We start from the raw sequence: 22,750 nt of genomic DNA, 5'->3' as shown, positions 1-22,750 counted from the left end.
TTTATGTGAGGGCAGGAGATCTTGTCTTTATTTTTGCATCCACCATGTTGTTTGATAGTATGGGGCACATGGAAAATAGCCATTAAATGCTTGTTGCCTGATTATTTAAATTCTAATTTGAATATGTTTCTGGATGATAATACGATTTTTAAAATAGTGCAGAATAAAATAGTGCAGAATAGTGCACTATAAAATCTAGATGCTCTGGGGGATGAAAATAATGTATGTTAGCACATTTAAAAGGACTGTGAAGTCCTATAGTAGAAATAAAACAAAAAACTACCTTTAACTTTGTTTAACCCCATGTTTCCTAGACATGTATGATCCAGTGAACCCTTTTTTGTGGAACATCTGTTAACATCTTATGAAACTAGTGCCCCATAGACCAACTTTGGAAATAGCTGGTGTAGTGGGAAAAGAATGGGCTTTGGAATTAGAGAAACTTGTCTTAAAATTTCAGCTCTGCCGGGTGCCTGGGTGGCTCAGTCATTAAGCATCTTACTTCGGTTCAGGTCATGATCTCACAGTTATGAGCTTGGGCCCTGCTTGGGTGAGCACATGTTCCACTTTGGGTGACCTTGAGCCCCACTTTGGGTGAGCTTAAGCCAGTAAACATGAGCCCCACCCCTCCCTCTCCCTCTCTCTCTCCCTCTCTCTCTCTCTCTCTCTCTCTCTCTCTCTCTCTCTCTCTCCTTCTCCTTCTCCCTCCCCCTCCCCCTCTCTTCTCTCTGCCCCTTGCTCTCAACAACAACAAATCCTCCTCCTCCTCCTCCTCCTCCTCCTCCTCCTCCTGGCTCTGCCTCTTTAGCTGTGTTACCTTGGTCTAGTTCTTTAAATTCTTGAGCCTCTTTGTCTGTGAGAGAGGATAATTATACTTAAATATGGGGCAGGGGCGATTTGAAGATTTCATGTCATTCATTTGAGTATCTGCTGTGTCCTGGCCATTGTATTAATCGCTAGAGATTCAAGGATATTTAACACATCCATGGTCCCTGTGCTCAAGGAGCTTAATTTTTTACAAGAGGGAGAGAGATCTATAAATAGGTATAATAAATTTTTATAAGTGCACTGATAGAGGTATGGGGTAGTATGGTATTCATAGGGTGGAATGGTTCTATATTCTGACATCTCACAATAGTCTTTATAGAAAAGCTGAATCTTGAAAGGTGGTAAAGGGTATTCCAGGTAGAATGAGCAGCGTGAGCAAAGGCATAGTGTGTTTGAGAAACTGAAATTAGTTAGTTACAGATAGACCATTGGATTTGAGGAGTGCACAGGATGGTTAAGATAGTTACAAAGATGGCAGATCAAAACTAACATGGTAAGATATTTGAATTTTATCCTTGGTGGGGGATGACTGAAAGGTTTTAAACTGTAAAATGTTTAAACAGATTTTTGTTTTCTAAAAATCACAATGTGTCAGCTACATTCTAAAAAGGTTGTGTTGGGGGAAAACAATTAGTAGACTTGTAGTCCACATGAGACTTCATGTAGCCTTAACTATGATATTAGAGAAAAGAAGAAGGATCAGAGATATAGAGTAGACAAATTTTGAGCACAGATTGGAGGTGAAAGAGACCAGAGATTAAGATGACACAAGGTTATTTTTTCAAGAGAGGTTAGGTTATAGGAGCTAGGTGGGCCATACTGAGTTTGAGATGCTATGAAACAACCAAATAAAAATATCTGGTAGCCATTTGTCCTTCTTGTGTGGAGCTTAGAAACCTGGGTTTAAGCAGTAGACTATTATATTACCAGCTTATAGGTATCATTTGAAACTAATGGAGTAAATGTTCAGCAAACTAAGATCTTGGAATATATTTAAGGACTGGACAAAGTAAAAGAAAGCAACAAAGACATGGAAGAAGCCAGGAGATTTTGTGTCATAGAAGCCAAAGGAAAAGAGAATATCAAAACCCAGGGTCAAACAATTATAAAGATTGAAGGAAAGGAAATGAGTATTGAAAAGAGACTGCTGAGCCTGGCAATTACAAAGTTACTGGTTTCTTTTTTTTTTTTTTTAATGTATGTTTGTTTGTTTGTTTGTTTATTTTTTGAGAGCAAGAGTGTTAGTGGGGGAGGACTGAAAGAGGGGAGACACAGACTCTGAAGCAGGCTCCAGGCTCTGAACTGTCAGCACAGAGCCTGACACAGGACTCAAACTCATGGACCACAAGATCATGACCTGAGCCGAAGTTGGACGCTTAAACAACTGAGCCACCCAGGCACCCTAAGTTATTGGTTTCTTTTGCCAGAACAGTTTCAGGAGAGTGGCTGGAGTTGGAAGCCTAACACATTTGGGTTAAAAGAGTAAAATGGGAGTAAGAAAGGAAGCAGCAAATGTAGGTTACTGTTATGAACTACTTGACTATAAAATTAGAGAGGTTACCAAGTCTCGAGTGGTTTCTCTTTGTGAGAGACCAGCATGTTTTTAAGCCTCAGAGAGGAGTCTAATAGGAAGAGGTTGAAAATAGAGGGAAAATAACTAATGAAGAAAGTTTCTGGAGTCTGCTGACAATGATGAGATTATGGGAACAGATAGTAGAAGGATTAGAATGGAGAAGAGAGGGAAAAGAGATATTTTTCTCTAGTGCTAAAGGAAAGAAGCTGTGAAGGTGTGTGCGGAAATAAATGGGCAGAAGTTGGTTTTTGGTAAGTTACTTTTTCTTTGAAGGAGGAGATGGTGCCATGTGCTGAGATTCCTGGTGGCGGGGACTGAAGAGAACAGTGAAGGTTTAGAATGTTTGTTGTTGGGTATAATTAAAAGAAATACATACATAATCCAGTAAGCCTGTAAGTTACATTGATTCAAGAGAGATTTCTATGATGGGCGACATTTGAAAGACGAGGGAGCAAGAATACTGAAGCTGCTGGCTTGTGAGTGTATTAAGTGATATACCATGCAGTCTGACTAGATGAGAAGGGTGGGGAAGGGGCTGTTAAGGAATTGTTTGGAATGAGACTGGCCTTTATCAAACATGAAGGTCACATGTAATGGGAATATGAAATAGGTAATTAAAAGGTTAGGAAGTTGTGGTAGTGGATTGATACATTTGAACTTTAGTTTTCAGAGATGAACAGTTTCTTACTGTGAATGTCCAGGTTATGGTCATGGTACTTGCTAAAGAGAGCAGCGTGTATGAAGATGGAGCTTAAGAGCGCAAGACCTTTGATTAGTCTTAGGGATGAGTCATTGACATCCCCTGTAGTAACAACCAGCAGGTGTTTCATAGAGCTTTAAACTGGTAGCTAGGTGTTAAATTCGTCTGGTTGAGAGAGGATGCTGGTAACAGTTGGTAGAGGACAGCAGTGGGGATAAAGAAGAACTACAAAGCTAGGTGCCATCAGTCTCAAAGGAGGAAGGATTTTTGTAGTTAATAGAAAACCAATGATTTGGTGGCAGCAATGGAATAAATGAATTCTGATTCATTTAGTATGTTGAGTATGGAAGAATAAAGAGCTTTGAGGGGAAAGGTATCAGGAAGAGATTTTTTGGAAATAAGTCACATTTAAAGCTTTCAGGGAGAAGGAATGTTGTCTGAGAAAATTGAGAGTATGGGAGATTGATTTTGTTTTTGAAAATGACATTTGGAGGATTCCATAAAGAAATAGAGTTGGGGTCATCTCATTGTGGAAGAAGAATTGGGTAGCAGGGTCATTTAGGTTGTGGCTGAGTATGATTAGGAAACTTACTTCAGTCTTTGTTACTGAGATGGAATAGTGTTAGGAAATTGTTCTTGTGTCTCTGAATAAAAATGTTCTGATGGTTAGGGTAACAGCTCATTCTTGGATAACTACCTCTGTCCACAGTGGCTAGGATGCTTACTTAGTACTGGACTGATTTGAGGATAATGAAAAATACACACACACACACACACACACACACACACACACACACACACACACTGCCTAGCTCATAGTAGACACTTAATAAATGGTATTTGCTTTATTGAAAAGAAATTCTGTAATCAACAATACTGCGTTGTATACTTTGAAGTTGCATAGAGACTAGATCTTAGATTTTCTCACCACAAAAAATGATAACGATGTGGCAGGATAGAGGTATTAGCTAATACTAGGTTGGTAACCATAATGCAATATATAGATGTGTTAAATTAGCACATACACCTAAAACTTACACAATGTTGTATGTCCATTATGTCTCAATAAAAATTTTTTAAAGTTCTAAATTATGACTGTCTGTATAGCTGGATGTTTCTAAACCGAACACTCTAAAGAAAAATTTTGTTCACCAATAGCGCTATAGCTTGTAATAGTCTTTATTCCTCATTATTTGAAATATCTAGAAGAGACTCACTAAACAGTGATCATCAGCTCTATGTCTGTTGCATTTAGTTTTTCTAAATATTTATGAGTTTATTTTTCAATATTTAATTTTAGTTTTATTAAAATATATTTGAGGGGCACCTGGGTGGTTGAGTTAGTCAGCCAGCTCTTGATTTTGGCTCATGTCATGATTTCAGTTTGTGGGATCAGGCCCCGTGTGGGGCTCTGTGCTGACAGTACAGAGTCTGCTTGGGATTCTTTCTCTCCCTCTCTCTCTGCCCCTCCCCTACTCGCTCACACTCTCTCTCAAAATAAATAAGCATTTAAAAAAAAACCTTTATTAAAATATATTTGATATACAACATTATGTAAATTTAAGGGTATAACATGTTGATTTGATACATTTATATATTTTAATATGATTGCCATGTAGCAATAATTAGCACCTCTATCACATTACATAATTATCCTTTCTTTTTAGTGGTTGGAATAATTCTAGTGTCAGCAAGTTTGAGGATTATAATACAATATTGTTGTCTGCACTCTACTGTGCCTTAGGTCTCTAGGGCTTATGTTTGCTTGCTATATAAGTTTGTACCCTTAAAAACATCTATCCTATCCTGCCACTCCCTTTTGATTTTTTAAATGATGGTTGTGAGTACACTGAATCTTAATTATAGGAACATCAGGATCTGATTCCCCAGGACAGGCTGTGGAAGCTGAAGAGATAGTAAAACAACTTGATATGGAACAGGTGGATGAGATCACTACCAGTACTACGACATCAACTAATGGAGCAGCTTACTCAAATCAAGCAGTTCAAGTGAGACCATCGATAAATAATGGTTTAGAAGAAGCAGAAGAAACAGTTAATCGTGATATCCCACCCCTTACAGGTGAAGAAAATTCCTTTTCTTATGCATCTTCATGAATTTAGAAAAATACGGTATTTATTTATTTTTATTTAATGTCAAATGCGTATGTTTTTCTTCCTTGAACATAAGACAATTAAAATCGAAAATAAAACTTTCTCCCAGATACATAGTCATTTTGAAATTGAAAGTTTTTAGAAGGTTGTGTTGATTGAGAATTAATCATTTTACAGTTTAATTATTTGTACTGATCTTACTAGTTAGAGAAATTGAACACAAATAGCGAAATAGATGCTCATGTTTATGAGTATATTTATGAGTATATTTATTGTAATTGCACCCAGTCTCAGACCCTTAAGTCTGAAGTCCCTACCTAACGGCAGCCTTACACCTTTGGATTTGTTGCATATATAGATGACATCCGCCCCCCCCCCCCCCCCCCCACCCAAGAAGCTTCTGTTCCTAGATCTTGCCCTGTATTCAAACTGCAGCCTAATTCTGGATCCTTATAAAAGCCTAACGTAATTGTTTGGTCCCTGAGCCACTTGTCATGGAAATGTAGAACACATGAGATCAGAATTTATTACGTCTGAGGGTTGTGGTATACAGATGCATAAAGCTAAAAGATGAAACTGTTCCATCATACTTAAAAGCAGAAATAAAATTGAGGACGGTCATCGTTTCTCAGAGGGACAAGATCTTAGGCTTTTATTTTAGATTAAAAAAAATTTTTTTTCATGTTTATTTTTTTATTTAGAGAGAGAGAGAGAGAGAGAGAGAGAGAGAGAGAGAAAGCATGAGCAGGGGAGGGGCAGAGAGAGAGGGAGAGAGGGAATCCCAAGCAAGTTGCACAGAGCCTGATGTGTGGCTCAATCTTACAAACCATGAGATTGTGACCTGAGCTGAAATCAAGGAGTCAGACCCTTAACCAACAGCCACCCAGGCACTCTTAGATTTGTTTATTTCTTATAATGCCAGGCATTTGCACATATGTATTGGTTCAGAAATGTAGTTTGGTGTAAGGAAGTAGAATAATGTTCTTCCCTTGAATATAAAGGAGAAACTTGAAAAACTACAATCCAAACAGCTGAAAACATTTAAAGAAAAAATGCATACAATTAAGAAATTTCTATATAGTGCAACCCAGTCATACCAATATGAAAAGTGACATAAAATAGGAAAGATTTATTTTAACTTGGTCGAATAAAAGACTGGGCTCTGTAATGTTAATATCTGTAATGTTAAATTATAATGTTGTAATTTAAGAATAATATTGAATCTGACAAGCAAATCAGTATGGTGCACATAGTTCATTTTGGGTGGTTAAGACTTGCAAATGAACCTACTCTTGACCTGTCATTTTATGCTCATTACTTTGCCAATGTTTAAGCTAGTGAATTGTAAAGTAGACTAAGTCCAGGGCTTTGGGCCTCGTGTTTGATGTTTGTTCTATATTTTTGTGCTGCTGTATTTTTTTTTTCCCTGACAACTATGAAAATGGAGAAGGGATTTCTATAACCATAGTGATTTCTAGAGGGGAAAAGGAAAATTTAGTCCTGTTGTCTCGTTCATTCATTCATTTAGTCCCCTAACATTTATTGAACATCTATTTTTTGTGATGGGCATTGTTTATGAAGATGAATAAGATAATGCTTCTTGACCCTGAAGAGTGAATGATCTAATTGATGAGCCAGGTATACACAAAAATTACTGTACAGTGTGGTGAGTGCTGTTACAAAATAAATGAGCAAAATAATGAGGTGGCATATTATATTTACTCTGGGAGTATCATGACAGGAGAGAAGTACAATTTTTGCTGATCTTAAAAGATGAGTATGAGTGACAAAGATTGTTACTTTTCCTTAAGAACTAAGCCAAAGAGAACAAGACAGAAGGAGGCTGGCTCTACCATTTACTTAGCTTTGTGACTTTAGACAATTTAAGCTCACTTGAGTCAGTTTTCTTAGCTTTAAAAGGTAATAATAATTCACGGTTTTAAAGGCTAAATGGGATGAAAGAAGAAAAATGCTTAGCATGAAGGCTCTCAAATATTACTTCCTTTCTCCCTTTTTCTGAGGTTAACAGGAATTTGAAACAGAAGTGGTTAGAAGTTATATTTTTCTATTAACCCTTGTGCTAATGAACTGTCATTGGCATAAAGTTATTACAGATGGACAAAAATTATTATTTACATCTGTCATTCACTGAACATACTATGTTACAAGGTAATTCATACATAAGAAATTAATATATCATAATAGCAAAAATGATTTCTTTTTGTCCTGAAAGACTATTATCCACCAATATTCCATTCCTATAGACAGATTACAGCAGTTTTTACCGTGTTCCACTATTTTAGTCCTTTTGGGCTACTGTAACAAACTACCATAGACTAGGTGGTGTATACACAGCAGAAATTTATTTCTCACAGTTTAGGAGGCTTGGAAATCCAAGATCAAAGTGCCAGCAAACTCAGGACCTGGTTAAGGGCCTGCTTTCAGGTTCATAGACAACTGTCTTCTCATGCATCCTCACATGGCAGAAGCTATGTGAGTTCTCTGGAGTCTCTGTTTTTTATTTTTGTTTTTTTCTGTAATGTTTATTTTTTTTATAATTTAAAGAAATTTTTAATGTTTATTTTTGAGAGAGAGAGGGGGTTGGGAAGAGAATGAGTGGGAGAGGGGCAGAAAGAGTGGGAGACACTGAATTCCAAGTAGGCTCCAGGCTTTGAGCTATCTGCACAGAGCCTGATGCGGGGCTTGAACTCATGAACCATAAGATCATGACCTGAGCCAAAGTTGGACGCTTAACCGACTGAGCCATCCAGGCGCCCCATTGTTTGTTTTTGAGAGAGTGAGAGAGAGAGAGAGAGACAAAGGATCCAAAGGGGCTCCGCACTGACAGCAGAGAGTTTGATGTGGAGCTTGAATTCACAAACCACGAGATCATGACCTGAGTCCAAATTGGACGCTTAACCAACTGAGCCACCTAGGTGTCCCTGGAGTCTCTTTTATAAGGGCACTGATCCTATTCATGAGGGCTCCCCCCTAATGACTTCATGACATCCTAAAGTCTTCACCTCCAAATACCATTTTGGGAGGACACAAACATTCAGTCTGTAGCATCCAACTTAAGCTTTTGTCTAAAACATTACCTCTGACTAATAATATTATCTTTTGTCTTCTTGAATTTAAGTTGTAATTATTGTCTTAGAAAATTCCCAGCAAGGTTTTTTATTTATTTACGTAATCTCTACACCCATTGTGGATCTCAAGCTCAAGACCCTGAGATCAAGAGTCCTACATTCTTCTGACTTAGCAAGCTAGGTGCCCCTTCCAGCATAATTTCTAAAGCTCTGTCAGTTGATAGAATTTTAGCTTAAACATATACTGGACCATGTGTCATGGCATATAGAATTGCTTCATGATTATTTTTAGGTTGCTTGTAAATTAGAAGTAAAATAAAGCCTCCCCTGAAACAGTGGTTTCTAAATAGAACAGCATTTCTTAACTTTTAAAAGATTTTAGATAGCCTTGAGGTTCCTGGGAAAATGTACATACAACATAAGTGCACAAGGGGGGTTCATGAACCTCTTAAAGAATGTTCACAGATCTCAGGTTAAAAACTACCTTTGGGTCTATTGTCACACATATATATTGACTTCCTATGTATGTACAAGGTACTTTGAAAAATGTTACTGCTGCAAGAGGCAGCATGAAGTTTTTATGGTTACACATATAGACGCCATTCAGTTAGAAATTGAAGTTTGGTGGAGTATATTTTTCTAGCAATAAGTAGTAAATTTTTTCTTTGCTATTAGGGATTTTAATTCTACTAGCCATGATCTAGCTTGCCATTTTATCTGTAATGGCAGTTTTTTCCTTTGCTTCTGGAGTTAAGAAATTTGTGTTAAGAAATATGTGTTAAGAAATTTGCTTTGAAATACTGTTTACAAGTTATTTCTGTCATATCTTTAACCTAAAATACAGAAGGGGTCAGGAAAATCTTATATAAAATCAGTAAAAATGTATACTCATAGTGAGTTAAAACTAACATATTGTTTTTCCTTTTATTAAATAGCACCAGTAACTCCAGATAGTGGTTATTCGTCAGCTCATGCAGAGGCCACCTATGAAGAAGACTGGGAAGTATTTGACCCGTGAGTTTTTTGTGGTTTTTTTTTGTCTTTTATTTTCCTTTCGCTCTTGGAGCAGAATGAAAGTGTGTGTGTGGAAGGATGGCTCAGTGGTATATTGCAAAGAACATGTGACCCTTAGGTATTAATAATTTTACTGGGTTACTGAAGTACTAATTTATATATTTTCAGTTTTATTTATGTTTCATAGGTTTGGTTTACTAGGTTAAATGGATATTATTTAATTGAAGATTTATTTTAAAAAGATTTAAATATGAGCTGAATTTAGTAATATGTTTAATATTATTTATAAAAAATAGAAATGTTGAGATTTTTAAAAAAATTTGATCTATAGGTATTATTTCATCAAACATGTTCCACCACTGACAGAAGAACAGCTAAATAGGAAACCTGCTCTTCCATTGAAAACAAGAAGCACACCAGAATTCTCCCTAGTTTTAGACCTGGTAAGTATATTATCTATAGAGGTAGGGAAAGTAAGTTAAATTTATTTTTTAAAATACTAGCTGAAAATAACTAAAAGGATACAATTGAATGAATAGGCTTACACATTTACTAAACATGTCCAAGATGTTCTGAAATGTTTTTATTTGAAGTATAGTATAATGCCAGGATCCACATTTGGTTGGTATCAGGTACTCTTTGAAAATAAGTTAGGCTTTCATTTTTGTATTTAAATTGGTTCTTTCCCCATATTTCTGGAACCCTTGTGATTTTTTTTGAAAAATTTCCCAATAAATTATTATTTGATTTCATGCTTAATGAAATATAATTTGATTTCACCTTTTTTTGGGGGGGGGGGGAAGGGGGTCGTGGTTAGGATTATGTTTCCCTGAAGGACCAAATATTATCTGTGTCCCAATGAGTTAACTTTATGCAAGATTATAGTTCTTTTCCTGTTCTTATTTTTGTGTATTGTCTAATATCAATAACTTTATTAATAGACTCCCCAAAGCATGAGCTCTGAATGCTAATAAAACCTTTGATATGTTTTCTTGGTATGTTAAAAATTTATGTTTTAGGATACCAAAAGAGCTTTGAAAAATGAACATCTACCTCTTACATAATACTGGAAACAATTTATTATTTAGCCTTTGTTACTGGTATCCTATAATTGGAGATGTGGTTTACTTCTCATAAAATTTTTTTCTTGAGGAAAAGATCATTATTTTAAATCTTAACTAGGATGTATAGTTCTTTTTTGAGAGTTCACCACCTTAGCCTTTGCCTAGCCAAAGAGGTGTAAGAGAGGTATTCAGAGGTCCTAAGTATTAAGGTATTTATTAGAAGATAAGTATAAAGAGAAAAATTTTGAAACTGATTATGAGTAGTTTAGATGTGATGTGCAAGTTAGTGGAAAAACTGAAAAAAGATTTTGCTAGATTTTTGTGTTAGGAGTTGATATGGTCGTCATAGCAAGTTTGACCATATAATTTTTAATCCAGTTTAAAGGTAAATAGAGAAGGAAAACTAGGAATTGGCTGAGCATAAATGAATAATTTTATAAAAGTAAATGAAGAATGATCAAAATTTAGATAGTGTGTAAATGAAGTAGTAGAATTAGTTATTCAATTGTAGGAAAGAGGATACTGGTTTTTTTTTTTTAAGATGATAAGACAGTACCTTGAAATGTGTAGTCTGATATGCTATTAAAAGAAAATGAGGCATATCTAGAGTATTTTTTGCTCTTTGCCTCCCCAGAGTTAACTTTAGGTTAAAAGAAACACTCCAGCTAATAAGATGTGGAATCACAAGGTATGAACATTTGTGTTTCATTTTAATTCATTTTAAATGCATTGAAAAATTTTGGGGGTAGTCACTGGCAGCTTTTTAAAAGAAAGCATTTTGTCATTTAACTACAAATAGACCTCCTATTTGTATTCGGTATTTAAGAAATATGAATATTTGCACATATCTTAGATTGAATGATCCTCACCTTCTTATCCTCTTAATGAGAAAACAGTTTGGTGATCAAAGATGAGAAGTCTTCATTGACTGCTAATTTAGTTAAATCATGTTTATGTCTGAAACGTATTCAACAGATACTAAGACATCCATTTTATAAAATAAAAGTCTTTATAAAAGATTTAAGGATAAGGAGCTATGTGAATAGAATATATGTAATTTTAAAAATAATTAGATTCTAAACTTTCATTTGTTATTTGTTAAATAAAAGGAGTATGGATTATACTTATCAGAAAGTTGGCAAGTGCAGAACTCAGAGCAGTGGTTCTCAAACTTGAGCATTCATTGGAGTCACATAAAGGGTTTATTAAAATATGGATTGCTGAGCTCCTCTCTCCTTCACCCCCTTCTGAAGTTTTTGAATTATCGTAAGTGGAGCTGGAGAATTTGCATTTCTAACTAGTTATTTGCCTTTCTAACCCAGAAGGTGGTGATACTTCTTGCTGGTCAAGGGACCATACGTGAGAACCAGTGGCTTAGAAAATTCTATCCCAAATTGCTGTGCCACACACAGCAATATGATAAATATAAAATCCCACGTATGAATGAGTACTTTAATAAGTGTTTTTGGTGATCATGGGTACATAAAATTATCATTTGAAATTTCTTTTAGTATCTTGGTTTATTCAGTATGTGTTTTTTATTTTAAGGATGAAACACTAGTACACTGTAGTCTAAATGAGCTAGAAGATGCAGCACTTACTTTTCCAGTCCTTTTCCAAGATGTCATTTATCAGGTAATTAAAAAAATTTTTTTAACTTCTTTTTTGGCCTGTTAGATAATGTTCTGAACCAAGAAATCTTTTGTAATTTTGTGTGTGTAAAATTTAATGTGTTTTTTTCCTAATGAGTTTCATCAATATATTACTGATTTATTAACACAAAGTAGCATCATGCTAAATAATTACATAAAACATTAAATGTTACCCAAAACGTGAACCTTTTCTTAACCCAGTGATCTCTGCTAGTTTCATAATCTGTTTGCCAGCAGGTGGAGGCAGAAGCACTGACATCATAGATCCCCAAGAAGAACTTGCCAGGTTAACACCTGGTGTTTTGTTTTTATGTGTGTTTTCCCCCAAAATCTAGTTAGTGTAAAGAAAACTCATTCCTTGTTGGTCATTTTTATTTCCTTTTGTAGTAATATGGTCTGTAGATTGCAGTTTGGTATATCTGCTCTATATCAATCACAGAATTCTAGGACATTTCCAGTTACTGCTTTAAAAATCTGGGTAAAAGCATTTCTCCCTCATCTGTGTTGATGGACAGGTAACTGTGCAAAATACAAATATCATTTATCTTTCATTGTGAATTATGTTGTTTGGCCATAGCTTTTACTTTACGTTTGAGATTTTCCTGTCATAAAATTTGAATTAATTAACATATATGAATACACTTTGAAAATTGCAAAGTGCCTTTCTGTGGTGGCGGCTGTTATTTAATTAGCGTTACCTTCATCCATACTAGTTGTTGAAGGATTGGGAAAGGTCAAAAAGTTTGTTCTTTGTCAAGAGGAAGCCAACCCAAGGATTAAATAAAGCCACAGAACATTTGCCATGTGGATGATGAAAAGGTGTTTATGGTTGTTTATGTGCTCTTAATAGGCAGTTAGAATGTGGGTATAGTTTTCTTAGCACATGATAGTTACTTTCTTTTGGGAATCATAAAATTTCATAATTAAATAGAAGTTTGTGGTTCAGGATTTACTTTACCGACTTCATCTTGTAATGAGTCGTAAGAGGATTTACTTTAGCAGTTATGTCAGTTCTAGTTTAACCTAGTTAGTCATTGTAGGCATGCTAATATCTGAGTACTATATTCATTTCCCTTCTATGGAACCTGATTTTAGTTTTGATATTTGATCAGAGAGTGAGCAAACTATACATAAATATAAGGGATTTTAAGATTTTTGTATTCGTTTTTAACTGGTTATTATTTGGTTTAAGGTAATCTTTTTTCTTAATAAGACATTTTCTGCCAAATAGGTTGTTCTTGTTTAGTTCATGTTAAGGACAGGAGTCTTCTGGTAAATATAAATAGTATAGCAGTATCTTAATAGGTTTGTCTTTTTAGCTTGATTACCATGTTTTTTTGTTCAAAATTCCATTCAGGCTTTGAATTTGGAAAGGAAAGTTGTCATTTGAAAAATATTAAATCATTATTTTGGGATGACTTCTTAAGCTTTCTGGTTTGAAATTTATTTCTTGCAGATAGTTTTGGTCTGTATGTCATTTTTAATAGTGAAATAAACTTGGAAATTGGAGGAGTTTGATTCTTTCCTTTCATGAGCATTTCTTTTCATTGTGACCATAAGGTTGAATTTTTTTCTTGCTGCTTTCACCATTTCTGCTTTAATTCTCTTCTTTTTAATAAATTTCTTATTATTTTTATGTGGATCTGGATAGTTGTCTTATTTTGAATAAAAGGCTTCTAGCAGTGCATATGACTAATACTTAGAAAAACTATGTATGTACTGCATCTACCTTTGTGTAATTCAAAGAACTCTTTTTATTTCATATTCTGAGTTAAATTTTCTGAAACTGAAAAATGATCTAGCTTAAATTAGGAGCAGTGAGCAGGAAGTTTGAATCTTCCAAGTTATAGGGATGATTGCATTTTAATATTATTTATTAGTTACTACATCATAAACAGAGTTTAGTCCCCCTTTAGTAAATTTTTGAGGATGTCCGTAGTTAATATTGGGTACATTCCTTTGGATTTCTGGTTTTGGCATAGCCATTCTGTCTGCTTTTTAAAAAATAACTTTGAAGAAATCTTGGGTTAGGGTTCCCCCAGTTTTCAGACCAGCAAGCTCCCTTTAAACAGGGAATGATGTCTTTTAAACTTTCAGTGGTGTTGTCTCCATCTACTGGCAAAGAAGAAATATACACAAGGGTCTGAGATGATCTAAGAGATTTTGGAGAAACCACATTATTAGGTAAGATGTAACTTACATATTTAACCACTGCAATATAATGTGGCCCACTTAAAGGTTAGAAACCTGTAAAATACTGTATATACTCTTAAAAAATAATTTATTGAAGTGAAATTCACAACATAAACCATTTTTAAATGAACAGTTCCATGGCATTTATCTGTATACTGATGAATATGTCAGTTCCATAGCATTTATGTATAAATTCTTAAAAAATAAAATTGTAATGTTAAGATAGGATCAAATTCTTCACCTGAATCAACGCCAGATAAAGTGTCCTCTTGGGACTTACTTTGCTTTTGGTTTCTTTTTGTGGTAAGTTTGTTATGGTTGGCCTATATCTAATTTTAAATCTACTTGTTGTTTTTTTTTCTTTCTTTCAAAACAGTTTAAAGTGTAAATTGTTTTACATATGTTTAATAATCGTCTATATCAGGGGTTGGCAAACTTTTTCCTGTACAGGGCCAGTTTTTAATATTTTAGGTTCTGTAGTCTTTGTTCCAAATATTTTTTTTTGCCATTGTAGCATGAAACTAGTCATAGACAGTAAGAATGTAATCAAATAAACATGGCTTTGTCCCAGTAAAACTTTATTTACAAAAATAAGTGATGTATTTGGCCCATAAGCCATAGTTTGCTGACCCTTGGTCTAATAATTGTGAGAGTATATACAGTAAATTTACATACTCAAATTCTAAGTGGAAGTAAGTAATCAAATGTTCATCAAAATTCTTGTTAATATATAGAGAAATTTAAAACTAGATCCACTATAATCTGGTTGTGGGCTTTCTTAGTTTTTTTTCAGATGAAAGTTTGAGGGAAATTTAAGGTGACCACTATTCACATTTAAAGACTGCCTGACTCCATGGTATATACTCTCCTTTTGATTGATAAGTAGGACTCAACTTACTTAATGCAAGTCTCAGAATTTTTGAGCAGGTAGATCATTCAAGCCTCAATTTAGTATTTTGAGTGTATTTGAATTCCATTTCTCTGGGAGATTCAAAAAAACTAAAAGATTCAACTCAAAATTTGATACATGTTACTAATACTATTTGGATAGAGAGATTTAGTTTGTGTAGATGGAGAGAAAAAGTCATTCTTTAAAGTGAGTTTTTAAAGTGAGGGTATGGCACTCAAAGAGGCAAAGTGTATGGATTTTTGTTTGGGTCTTTTTTTCCCCCTTTAAATTGGTTGTTTTTCCATGAAGTGTTTTACAGTTAGTTATTGGGAAAACATTATTTATTCTTAGAATTGTACAGATGCATTTGATACCTGGAAAAAACAAGTGCATGATCAGTTCCAATCCACATATTTAATTTTTATATTTAGCTTATATTGACACATTGTCAGGAAATCCATCTCGTGGTGTTACTCAGTTAAGAGGTCTCCACTGTATTTAGTTTCTGTTCCTGCAGATCCACCAATTCAAGACTCTAGGTCATCTCACTCCCTCTTCCATCCAGAAGATGACTTCTATCCACAAGCAGGACTGAATCAAAAGACAGATTTTTCACTTAGCTCTTGAGCTGAACCACCTCCTCAATGACCTTCCTCTATCTCCATCAAGAACTGGAGCTCAGTTTTTTGAAGATGTAATAGAGCTACTCAGCCCAAACGTGGCTAATTGAAGACAAAAAGAAGATGCCTCATATGTTTCACCACAGTGCAGCCAAACGTAACTGTGCTGTCCAACTCCTCATTCTGTAAAGTATGGCAGGGGCATCTGATTTTTGACTCTGTTCACCAATAAGACTTTAGCCAGTCAGTGGCTTTCTGAAGATCAGTAAAATCATCAAACTTTGGGTCAGCTGTCCAGAAATCAGATTGTGGTAAGCACTCAAGGAGAGATAGGATCTGTAGGGAGCTACTTGATAAAGGATGCTTTGTTTTATTAGTAGAGGTTGCTTTTATGGGAAAAGTTGGGGGGAGAGGTGGGCGGGAAACCCCACGTTTAGCAAAGCTTAGACTTTTCCCCATCACTATAGTTTGTTTTTTTTCTTGGGAACCTTACAGCCTAGGATAATTTTCATAAGGATCTCAAATATTTTATCCCACAGAACAAGAAAAGTAGAGAGTCAGTGGCTTCTATCTCTTCTGTATAGTCTTTCTTAGAAAAGTCAGCATTATTTTTGCTTTATGGAGAAATAAGCAATCGTGTAAAGGAAGAGTTTTGTAGTAAATACCTAATCAAGTTTTTCTTCCTCTCAAGCTCTGACTTAAATTGACATTAACCAAGAGGCATTTTGTTTCGACCTTCATAAAGCATAATTTTTGTTGTACAAAAGGAGTGTTTATAATATACCTTAAAAAGAACATTTGGGGTTCATGGACACTTAGTATTGAGGATTAAGGTAATATTTTAGCTGGTAGGGAACAATACTGTGATAACTAATTGTAGGTTAATATTAAAAGTAATTTTAAAGTAACTTTCCTATCCTTATTAGTAAGTATAACTAGTCATTGGTCTATTTTTTTTCATTGTAATTATTCATTATTGATTTTTTAGGTTAAAAAAAGAAAGAACAAACCTATAGTTAGCTGCCTCTCAAAGGTGATAAAGTGTATTTCATGGGGACCTCTTTGTATTCTTTGTAAATGTATCTTAAAATTAGAGGCAGTTCCTTAAAAAAGCATGGAAAATTCTTGTTCAACAGCTGAAAATGTGCTGCAAATTTAGGAGACGTGACAGTTAATTACTAAGCATATTAAATCATTTAGGCAGTTTAGAGCTTGTTATTAAAGGCAGCATTTTTTTACTAAAGTGACCTTTTTTTGCTTTTAAAATGATTAAACTTTATTTAAATAAAATCAGCAATAGTTTTATATATATAAAACATATATATATGCCAATTTTTATTTGAAAATTATGCTTCATTGCTAACTTACGTATATGGATACCTTAAGTTTCATTTTATCCCATGTAGACTCTACAGGAAAATTCCTTTCCAAATTTATTTCTACTTAGTGTAATGTTTTACAGAAGTTTTTAGTGTGGGGATTTTTGATTTTATTATTTTTTATTTTGATGTTTTAGTATTTACCTATTCATTTTCAGATTGATCTGCCTACAAATACTATCCCCAGCAGCCATCTACCTCTTGTTGGAATTGTGTTAAGCAAAGGATGAGTGTAATGTCACCCGGGGGTTATAAGGTTGAGGTCTCTGCAGGGCCTACCTGAGCAACCCTCTTTCTATGAAGAGGATTTGGGTTTTGTCTCTGTGCTCTAGTATTGATGCTAAGAAGGTGTTAACTAAGTTAAATAGCGAAGCTATCAACTGATGGAACTCCTGATTATTTTCTCTCTCCTAAAAGTGTAGATTGCAGCTGTAGGGCTTTCTTTTTCAGTTAGGTTGCCCAGTTCTGTCCCATAGAATCATACTCATTCCAGCTATTCTCCTTATGACTGATTAATAATAAGGTGGATAAGTAATAGTCGTTGGCATTCTCCATGTGCCAGGCACTGTTCTAGGTGCTTTACATGTATTAACTTAATCTTCACAACAACCCTATGAGGTAGGTACTCTTATTTTACTCATTTTATGTATGAGGAGACTGAGGTGCACAGAAGGGTTAACAAATTGACAGTCACTTGTTATACCTGTGGTATCTATCTACTCATGGTAAGATTTTTCAGTTATATGTAGCATCTCATTCATCACATTCCCCAGGATTATTGGTTTTCTACTGCCTTAAAGTCTTACTTGGGCGCCTGTGTGGCTCAGTCAATTAAGCGTCTGATTTTGGCTCAGGCCATGATCTCATGGTTAGTGAATTTGAGCCCCGCATCAGGCTCTGTGCTGGTAGTGCAGTGCCTGCTTAGGGTTCTCTCTCCCTCCCTCTCTTTCTGCCCCTCCCCCACGTGCATGTGGGCTCGCTCGCTCGCTCTCTCTCTGTCTCTCAAAATTAAAAAAAAAAAAAAAAAGTCTTACTGCTGATTAAGTAAATAGCATTTACCAATCATCTTTTTATTTAAAGGGTGCCATACTCTTAAGTGGAGGAGTCCCACAGAATTGACTGTTTTTTTGTGGGGTTTTTTCTGAACCTATATCAATATGTGGCTCCTGGCTGCCTCAGTCAGTAGAGCATGTGACTCTTGATCTTGGGGTCATGAGTTTGAGCTCCATGATGGGCATAGAGATTACTTAAAAAAAATTTTTTAATAAAAATAAACCTGTATCAGTATAGCAATAAATTCAAAAGATATCATGGAATAACTATTAAAAGATGTTTCTTTTTGAATATGTTAAGGTTATATTATCTGTGCTGAAAACTATTTAGAAATACTTTTTCTTAAAAGATTTACATGTAAGAGTTTTTTGTTTTTGTTTCTTCCTTATTCAGTTGCCCACAAAGTGAAGCTGCTTTGGGGGTTTTCTTTTCCATCTCCTCCTCCTCCTCCTCCATCTCCTCCTCCTCCTCCTCCTCCTCCTCCTCCTCCTCCTCCTCCTCCTCCTCCTCCTCCATCTCCTCCTCCTCCTCCTCCTCCATCCTCCTCCTCCTCCTCCTCCTCCTCCTCCTCCTCCATCTCCTCCTCCTCCATCTCCTCCTCCTCCTCCTCCTCCTCCTCCTCCTCCTCCCTCCTCCTCCTCCTCCTCCTCCTCCTCCTCCTCCTCCTCCTCCTCCTCCTCCTCCTCCTCCATCTCCTCCTCCTCCTCCTCCTCCTCCTCCTCCTCCTCCTCCTCTCCTCCTCCTCCTCCTCCTCCTCCTCCTCCTCCTCCTCCTCCTCCTCCTCCTCCTCCTCCTCCTCCTCCTCCTCCTCCTCCTCCTCCTCCTCCTCCTCCTCCTCCTCCTCCTCCTCCTCCTCCTCCTCCTCCTCCTCCATCTCCTCCTCCTCCTCCTCCTCCATCTCCTCCTCCTCCACCATCTCCTCCTCCTCCTCCACCTCCATCTCCTCCTCCTCCTCCTCCTCCATCTCCTCCTCCTCCTCCTCCTCCATCTCCTCCTCCTCCTCCTCCATCTCCTCCTCCTCCTCCTCCTCCTCCTCCTCCTCCTCCTCCATCTCCTCCTCCTCCTCCTCCTCCATCTCCTCCTCCTCCTCCTCCTCCTCCTCCTCCATCTCCTCCTCCTCCTCCTCCTCCTTCTCCTCCTCCTCCTCCTCCTCCTCCTCCTCCTCCTCCTCCACTCCTCCATCTCCTCCTCCTCCTCCTCCTCCTCCATCTCCTCCTCCTCCTCCTCCTCCTCCTCCTCCATCTCCTCCTCCTCCTCCTCCTCCATCTCCTCCTCCTCCTCCTCCTCCATCTCCTCCTCCTCCACCATCTCCTCCTCCTCCTCCACCTCCATCTCCTCCTCCTCCTCCTCCTCCATCTCCTCCTCCTCCTCCTCCTCCATCTCCTCCTCCTCCTCCTCCTCCTCCTCCTCCTCCTCCATCTCCTCCTCCTCCTCCTCCTCCTCCTCCTCCATCTCCTCCTCCTCCACCATCTCCTCCTCCTCCTCCACCTCCATCTCCTCCTCCTCCTCCTCCTCCTCCTCCTCCTCCTCCTCCTTGTTCTCCTCCTTTTTCTTCTCTTGCTTCTGCTGCTTCATTCATGTTGTTAAAGTTATATATGAAATTTCTTTAAAAAGTGAAATTACGTATGAAATTAGATAAGGTTTGGTAAACAAATAGAGATTATTCAGTATTATATAGCTTGACATTGAATATTTGGTCATGAATTTGAATTTAGACAGGCTACCACAAAATATTTATAATCATTTTATAACTAGATTGCTATTTTGGTGACTGCTTTTATTAAATTCAGTTTTATTAACCATTATGGCCTGGTAGGATTATCTACATACACAATTACAGGACATTCTCATTGTCTTAACACTAAAGAAAGTACAGGCCATCAGGTATTTGTTCATCTCAAGGAATCTTGATGTAATGTAATATTTTCTGTTATACACATTACTTTTTCTATATAAAATTTAAACTTTAGTAAAATCAATCTACAAGATCATATAAGATTAGTTCCATTATCACAGTTTTGCAGGTATTTCTGGTAGATTTTATTTTTAAAGTTTTATATAATGAACATATTCATAAATCCCTATCTTTGGGTAGTCAGTGCTCTTTAAGACATGTCTTTGGGTATGGTATTTTTATACAATAATTGTTTCTTTATAGCATTCTGCATTATTTTTAAAGTTTTGACATTTTAAAAATGCATATTGTTTAGTGATGGATTAAAACTATTTGTAGGGTAGATAGAATAATTGCTGTATATTTGGAGGGACATATGTATACCAGACTGAAGTGAAACTTTTAGCCTATTCTTACATTTGGGAGACTACATGATTTTGAAAAGTTACAGGTTTGAAGAAGGATGGTTGTTGGTGAAATACTAAGTAGGGAAAGAATGTGGAAAAAGGGAAATAGGCAGCTCAGGACAAGAATCTTTGTTATGAGAAAGGAGAAGAAAAATATAATTATGAGCATCTGTGGAATAGATTTTGAAGCATTTTGGAGGCATGCCTGTGTGCATTTGTACATTTCTATATCTCTGTGACCTAACATAATAAGTGATCATAGTCTCTTTGTATTATATATACCTTAACAATTGTTCTGTTTCCTACTAGACAGTACTTAGTGTTTGACTGTTATATATTTATGCTTTAATATATCCGTCCAAATGACTTAGACCATGCTGGCCTTGTGTCTCCATTTCTATTTTTCTTTCTGAGATTTTACCTTTGTAGCACATAGCAGAACCTCCACCTCTGCTCACTGTTATTTTGTACCTTTCTATATTCTCTTTCCCACTAACCACATTAATTTCTGTGTATATATTTTAATCCTGAATGACCTTCCTGTTCAAATAGTGAATATGTTTTGGGGATAAGAACTTTTACAGCCAACAATTATTCTATTCTCATGGTAAGGAAATAATTTAGCAATATATTCCCCCATCTTCAGTACTACCTTTTTGCATCCTCTGTAAAGTAATGTCGTTTTAAGATGTATTTTTATATTAAGAATGGTCAAAGTAGTAAGTACAATGTATAATGAAGTTACAGTTTTGATTTAATATGGAAGTCATGTATAAGAAGTTGGAAAGGTCACCTTTGTATAGTGTTCCACTTACTATGCTTGGATAATACCGTTTACATAGAAGTATTCCTCTGAAATGGAAGTGTGTTAGGGTACAGAGGAAGCAAATCCCAAATTACAGAGGCATTCCTTAGCTTATAGTGTGGAGCAAGTGATAACAGGGATATTGAGACCAAATGAAATCATTTACATAAATGCAAAAATAACATATTGTTTAATTAAATGTATGTAAACGGTAAACTTTCTTAGCAACAAACAAAAGGCTCTGATGGTTCATAGTTTATCATCCTCCTTGAAATGAGGTAATCGGAAAAGAAGTATTAACTAAATTGATTGTTTTCTTAATCATCACAAATCTATTTTGAAAAGACCCCCCATAGTTAATAAAAAATGAGGGGCGCCTGGGTGGCGCAGTCGGTTAAGTGTCCGACTTCAGCCAGGTCACGATCTCGCAGTCTGTGAGTTCGAGCCCCGCGTCAGGCTCTGGGCTGATGGCTCGGAGCCTGGAGCCTGTTTCCGATTCTGTGTATCCCTCTCTCTCTGCCCCTCCCCCGTTCATGCTCTGTCTCTCTCTGTCCCAAAAAAAAAAAAAAAAAAAAAAAAAATTGAAAAAAAAAAAAATAATAAAAAATGATATTTCTATTTAAGGCAATCCATCAGTTACATGGGTTGGTTACAGGGTATACCAAATGTTTTTAAGATGAAAATGTCAAAATTAATTAGAAGAGCAGCTCTAGTTAAATTTCTTGGGCCTCATTCTAAATGATCGTGATTGGACACTGAGGATTTATTTTTATTTGACTTAGTGGTAGGGGTATATGGCTTACTTTGTTTTTGATTAGCCAAGAAATTGAGATAAAATGCCTAATAGGATTAAAAAGAAGTAAACTTTATCATTCTAGCCTGGAGGTAGGGGTAGAATGATATTATTATCACTCACAATTTGTCTTCTACAAGTGATCAGTTTTTAAGGAAACTCTATAGTTTTCCTTATCTAGTCATATATGCTTGCTTTTCTTTATTTGTTTTGTTTATATTGCTTGGCTTTGAGTGATTTCATTACTCAATGTATTTTTTTTCTCAAGCACTTACTATATATTTAGTATTGTCTTATGCCTTTTGGGCTTTGGAAACTATAAAGATTGGTAGTACATGGTCGCTACCTCCTAGAATCCTTTGCATGATTTCCTTTTTCTGCCCTGAAACATTCCCAGAACTGGATTTTTATCATGAGGGCATTTTTGTGTGGATGTGTGTTTATGACAGAATTAAATTTCATGAAGCCTAGATTTTGAGTTTTTTGCCACTAGTGTTTTGTTTTGTTGTTGTTTGTTTTTAATCTTAATCCAGTGAATCTGGTGCATAGGTGTTCTATATATATTTGTTGTTCGTGGTGTTTGGAGGTAATAATCACCTTTGAGTATAAAGTTTTCTTTTTATAAAGTTTTGTCACAAAATGAAAACAATTTAAAATCTTTTGTATGTCAGTGTTAGTAGTTA

General features: G+C 36.0%; 1 protein-coding gene across 4 annotated transcripts in view; it reads left to right on the top strand.

Annotated features, from left to right (window-relative positions):
• The window catches only part of CTDSPL2 (CTD small phosphatase like 2), an 80,345-nt gene that overhangs the window by 49,154 nt on the left and 8,441 nt on the right, over window positions 1-22,750 (top strand). For all 4 annotated transcript variants that reach the window (XM_042988980.1, XM_007081755.3, XM_007081756.3 and 1 more), the window contains exons 5-8: window positions 4,968-5,183; window positions 9,240-9,318; window positions 9,650-9,761; window positions 11,931-12,017. In XM_042988980.1, coding sequence (XP_042844914.1) covers window positions 4,968-5,183; window positions 9,240-9,318; window positions 9,650-9,761; window positions 11,931-12,017 — 494 coding nt within the window. The remainder of the gene's footprint in view (window positions 1-4,967; window positions 5,184-9,239; window positions 9,319-9,649; window positions 9,762-11,930; window positions 12,018-22,750) is intronic.

This window comes from Panthera tigris, chromosome B3 (genome assembly GCF_018350195.1).
Source record: "Panthera tigris isolate Pti1 chromosome B3, P.tigris_Pti1_mat1.1, whole genome shotgun sequence".
Classification (NCBI taxonomy): domain Eukaryota; kingdom Metazoa; phylum Chordata; class Mammalia; order Carnivora; family Felidae; genus Panthera; species Panthera tigris.
Note: the sequence above shows the minus strand (reverse complement) of the source record. Positions and strands in the feature narration are given on the sequence as shown.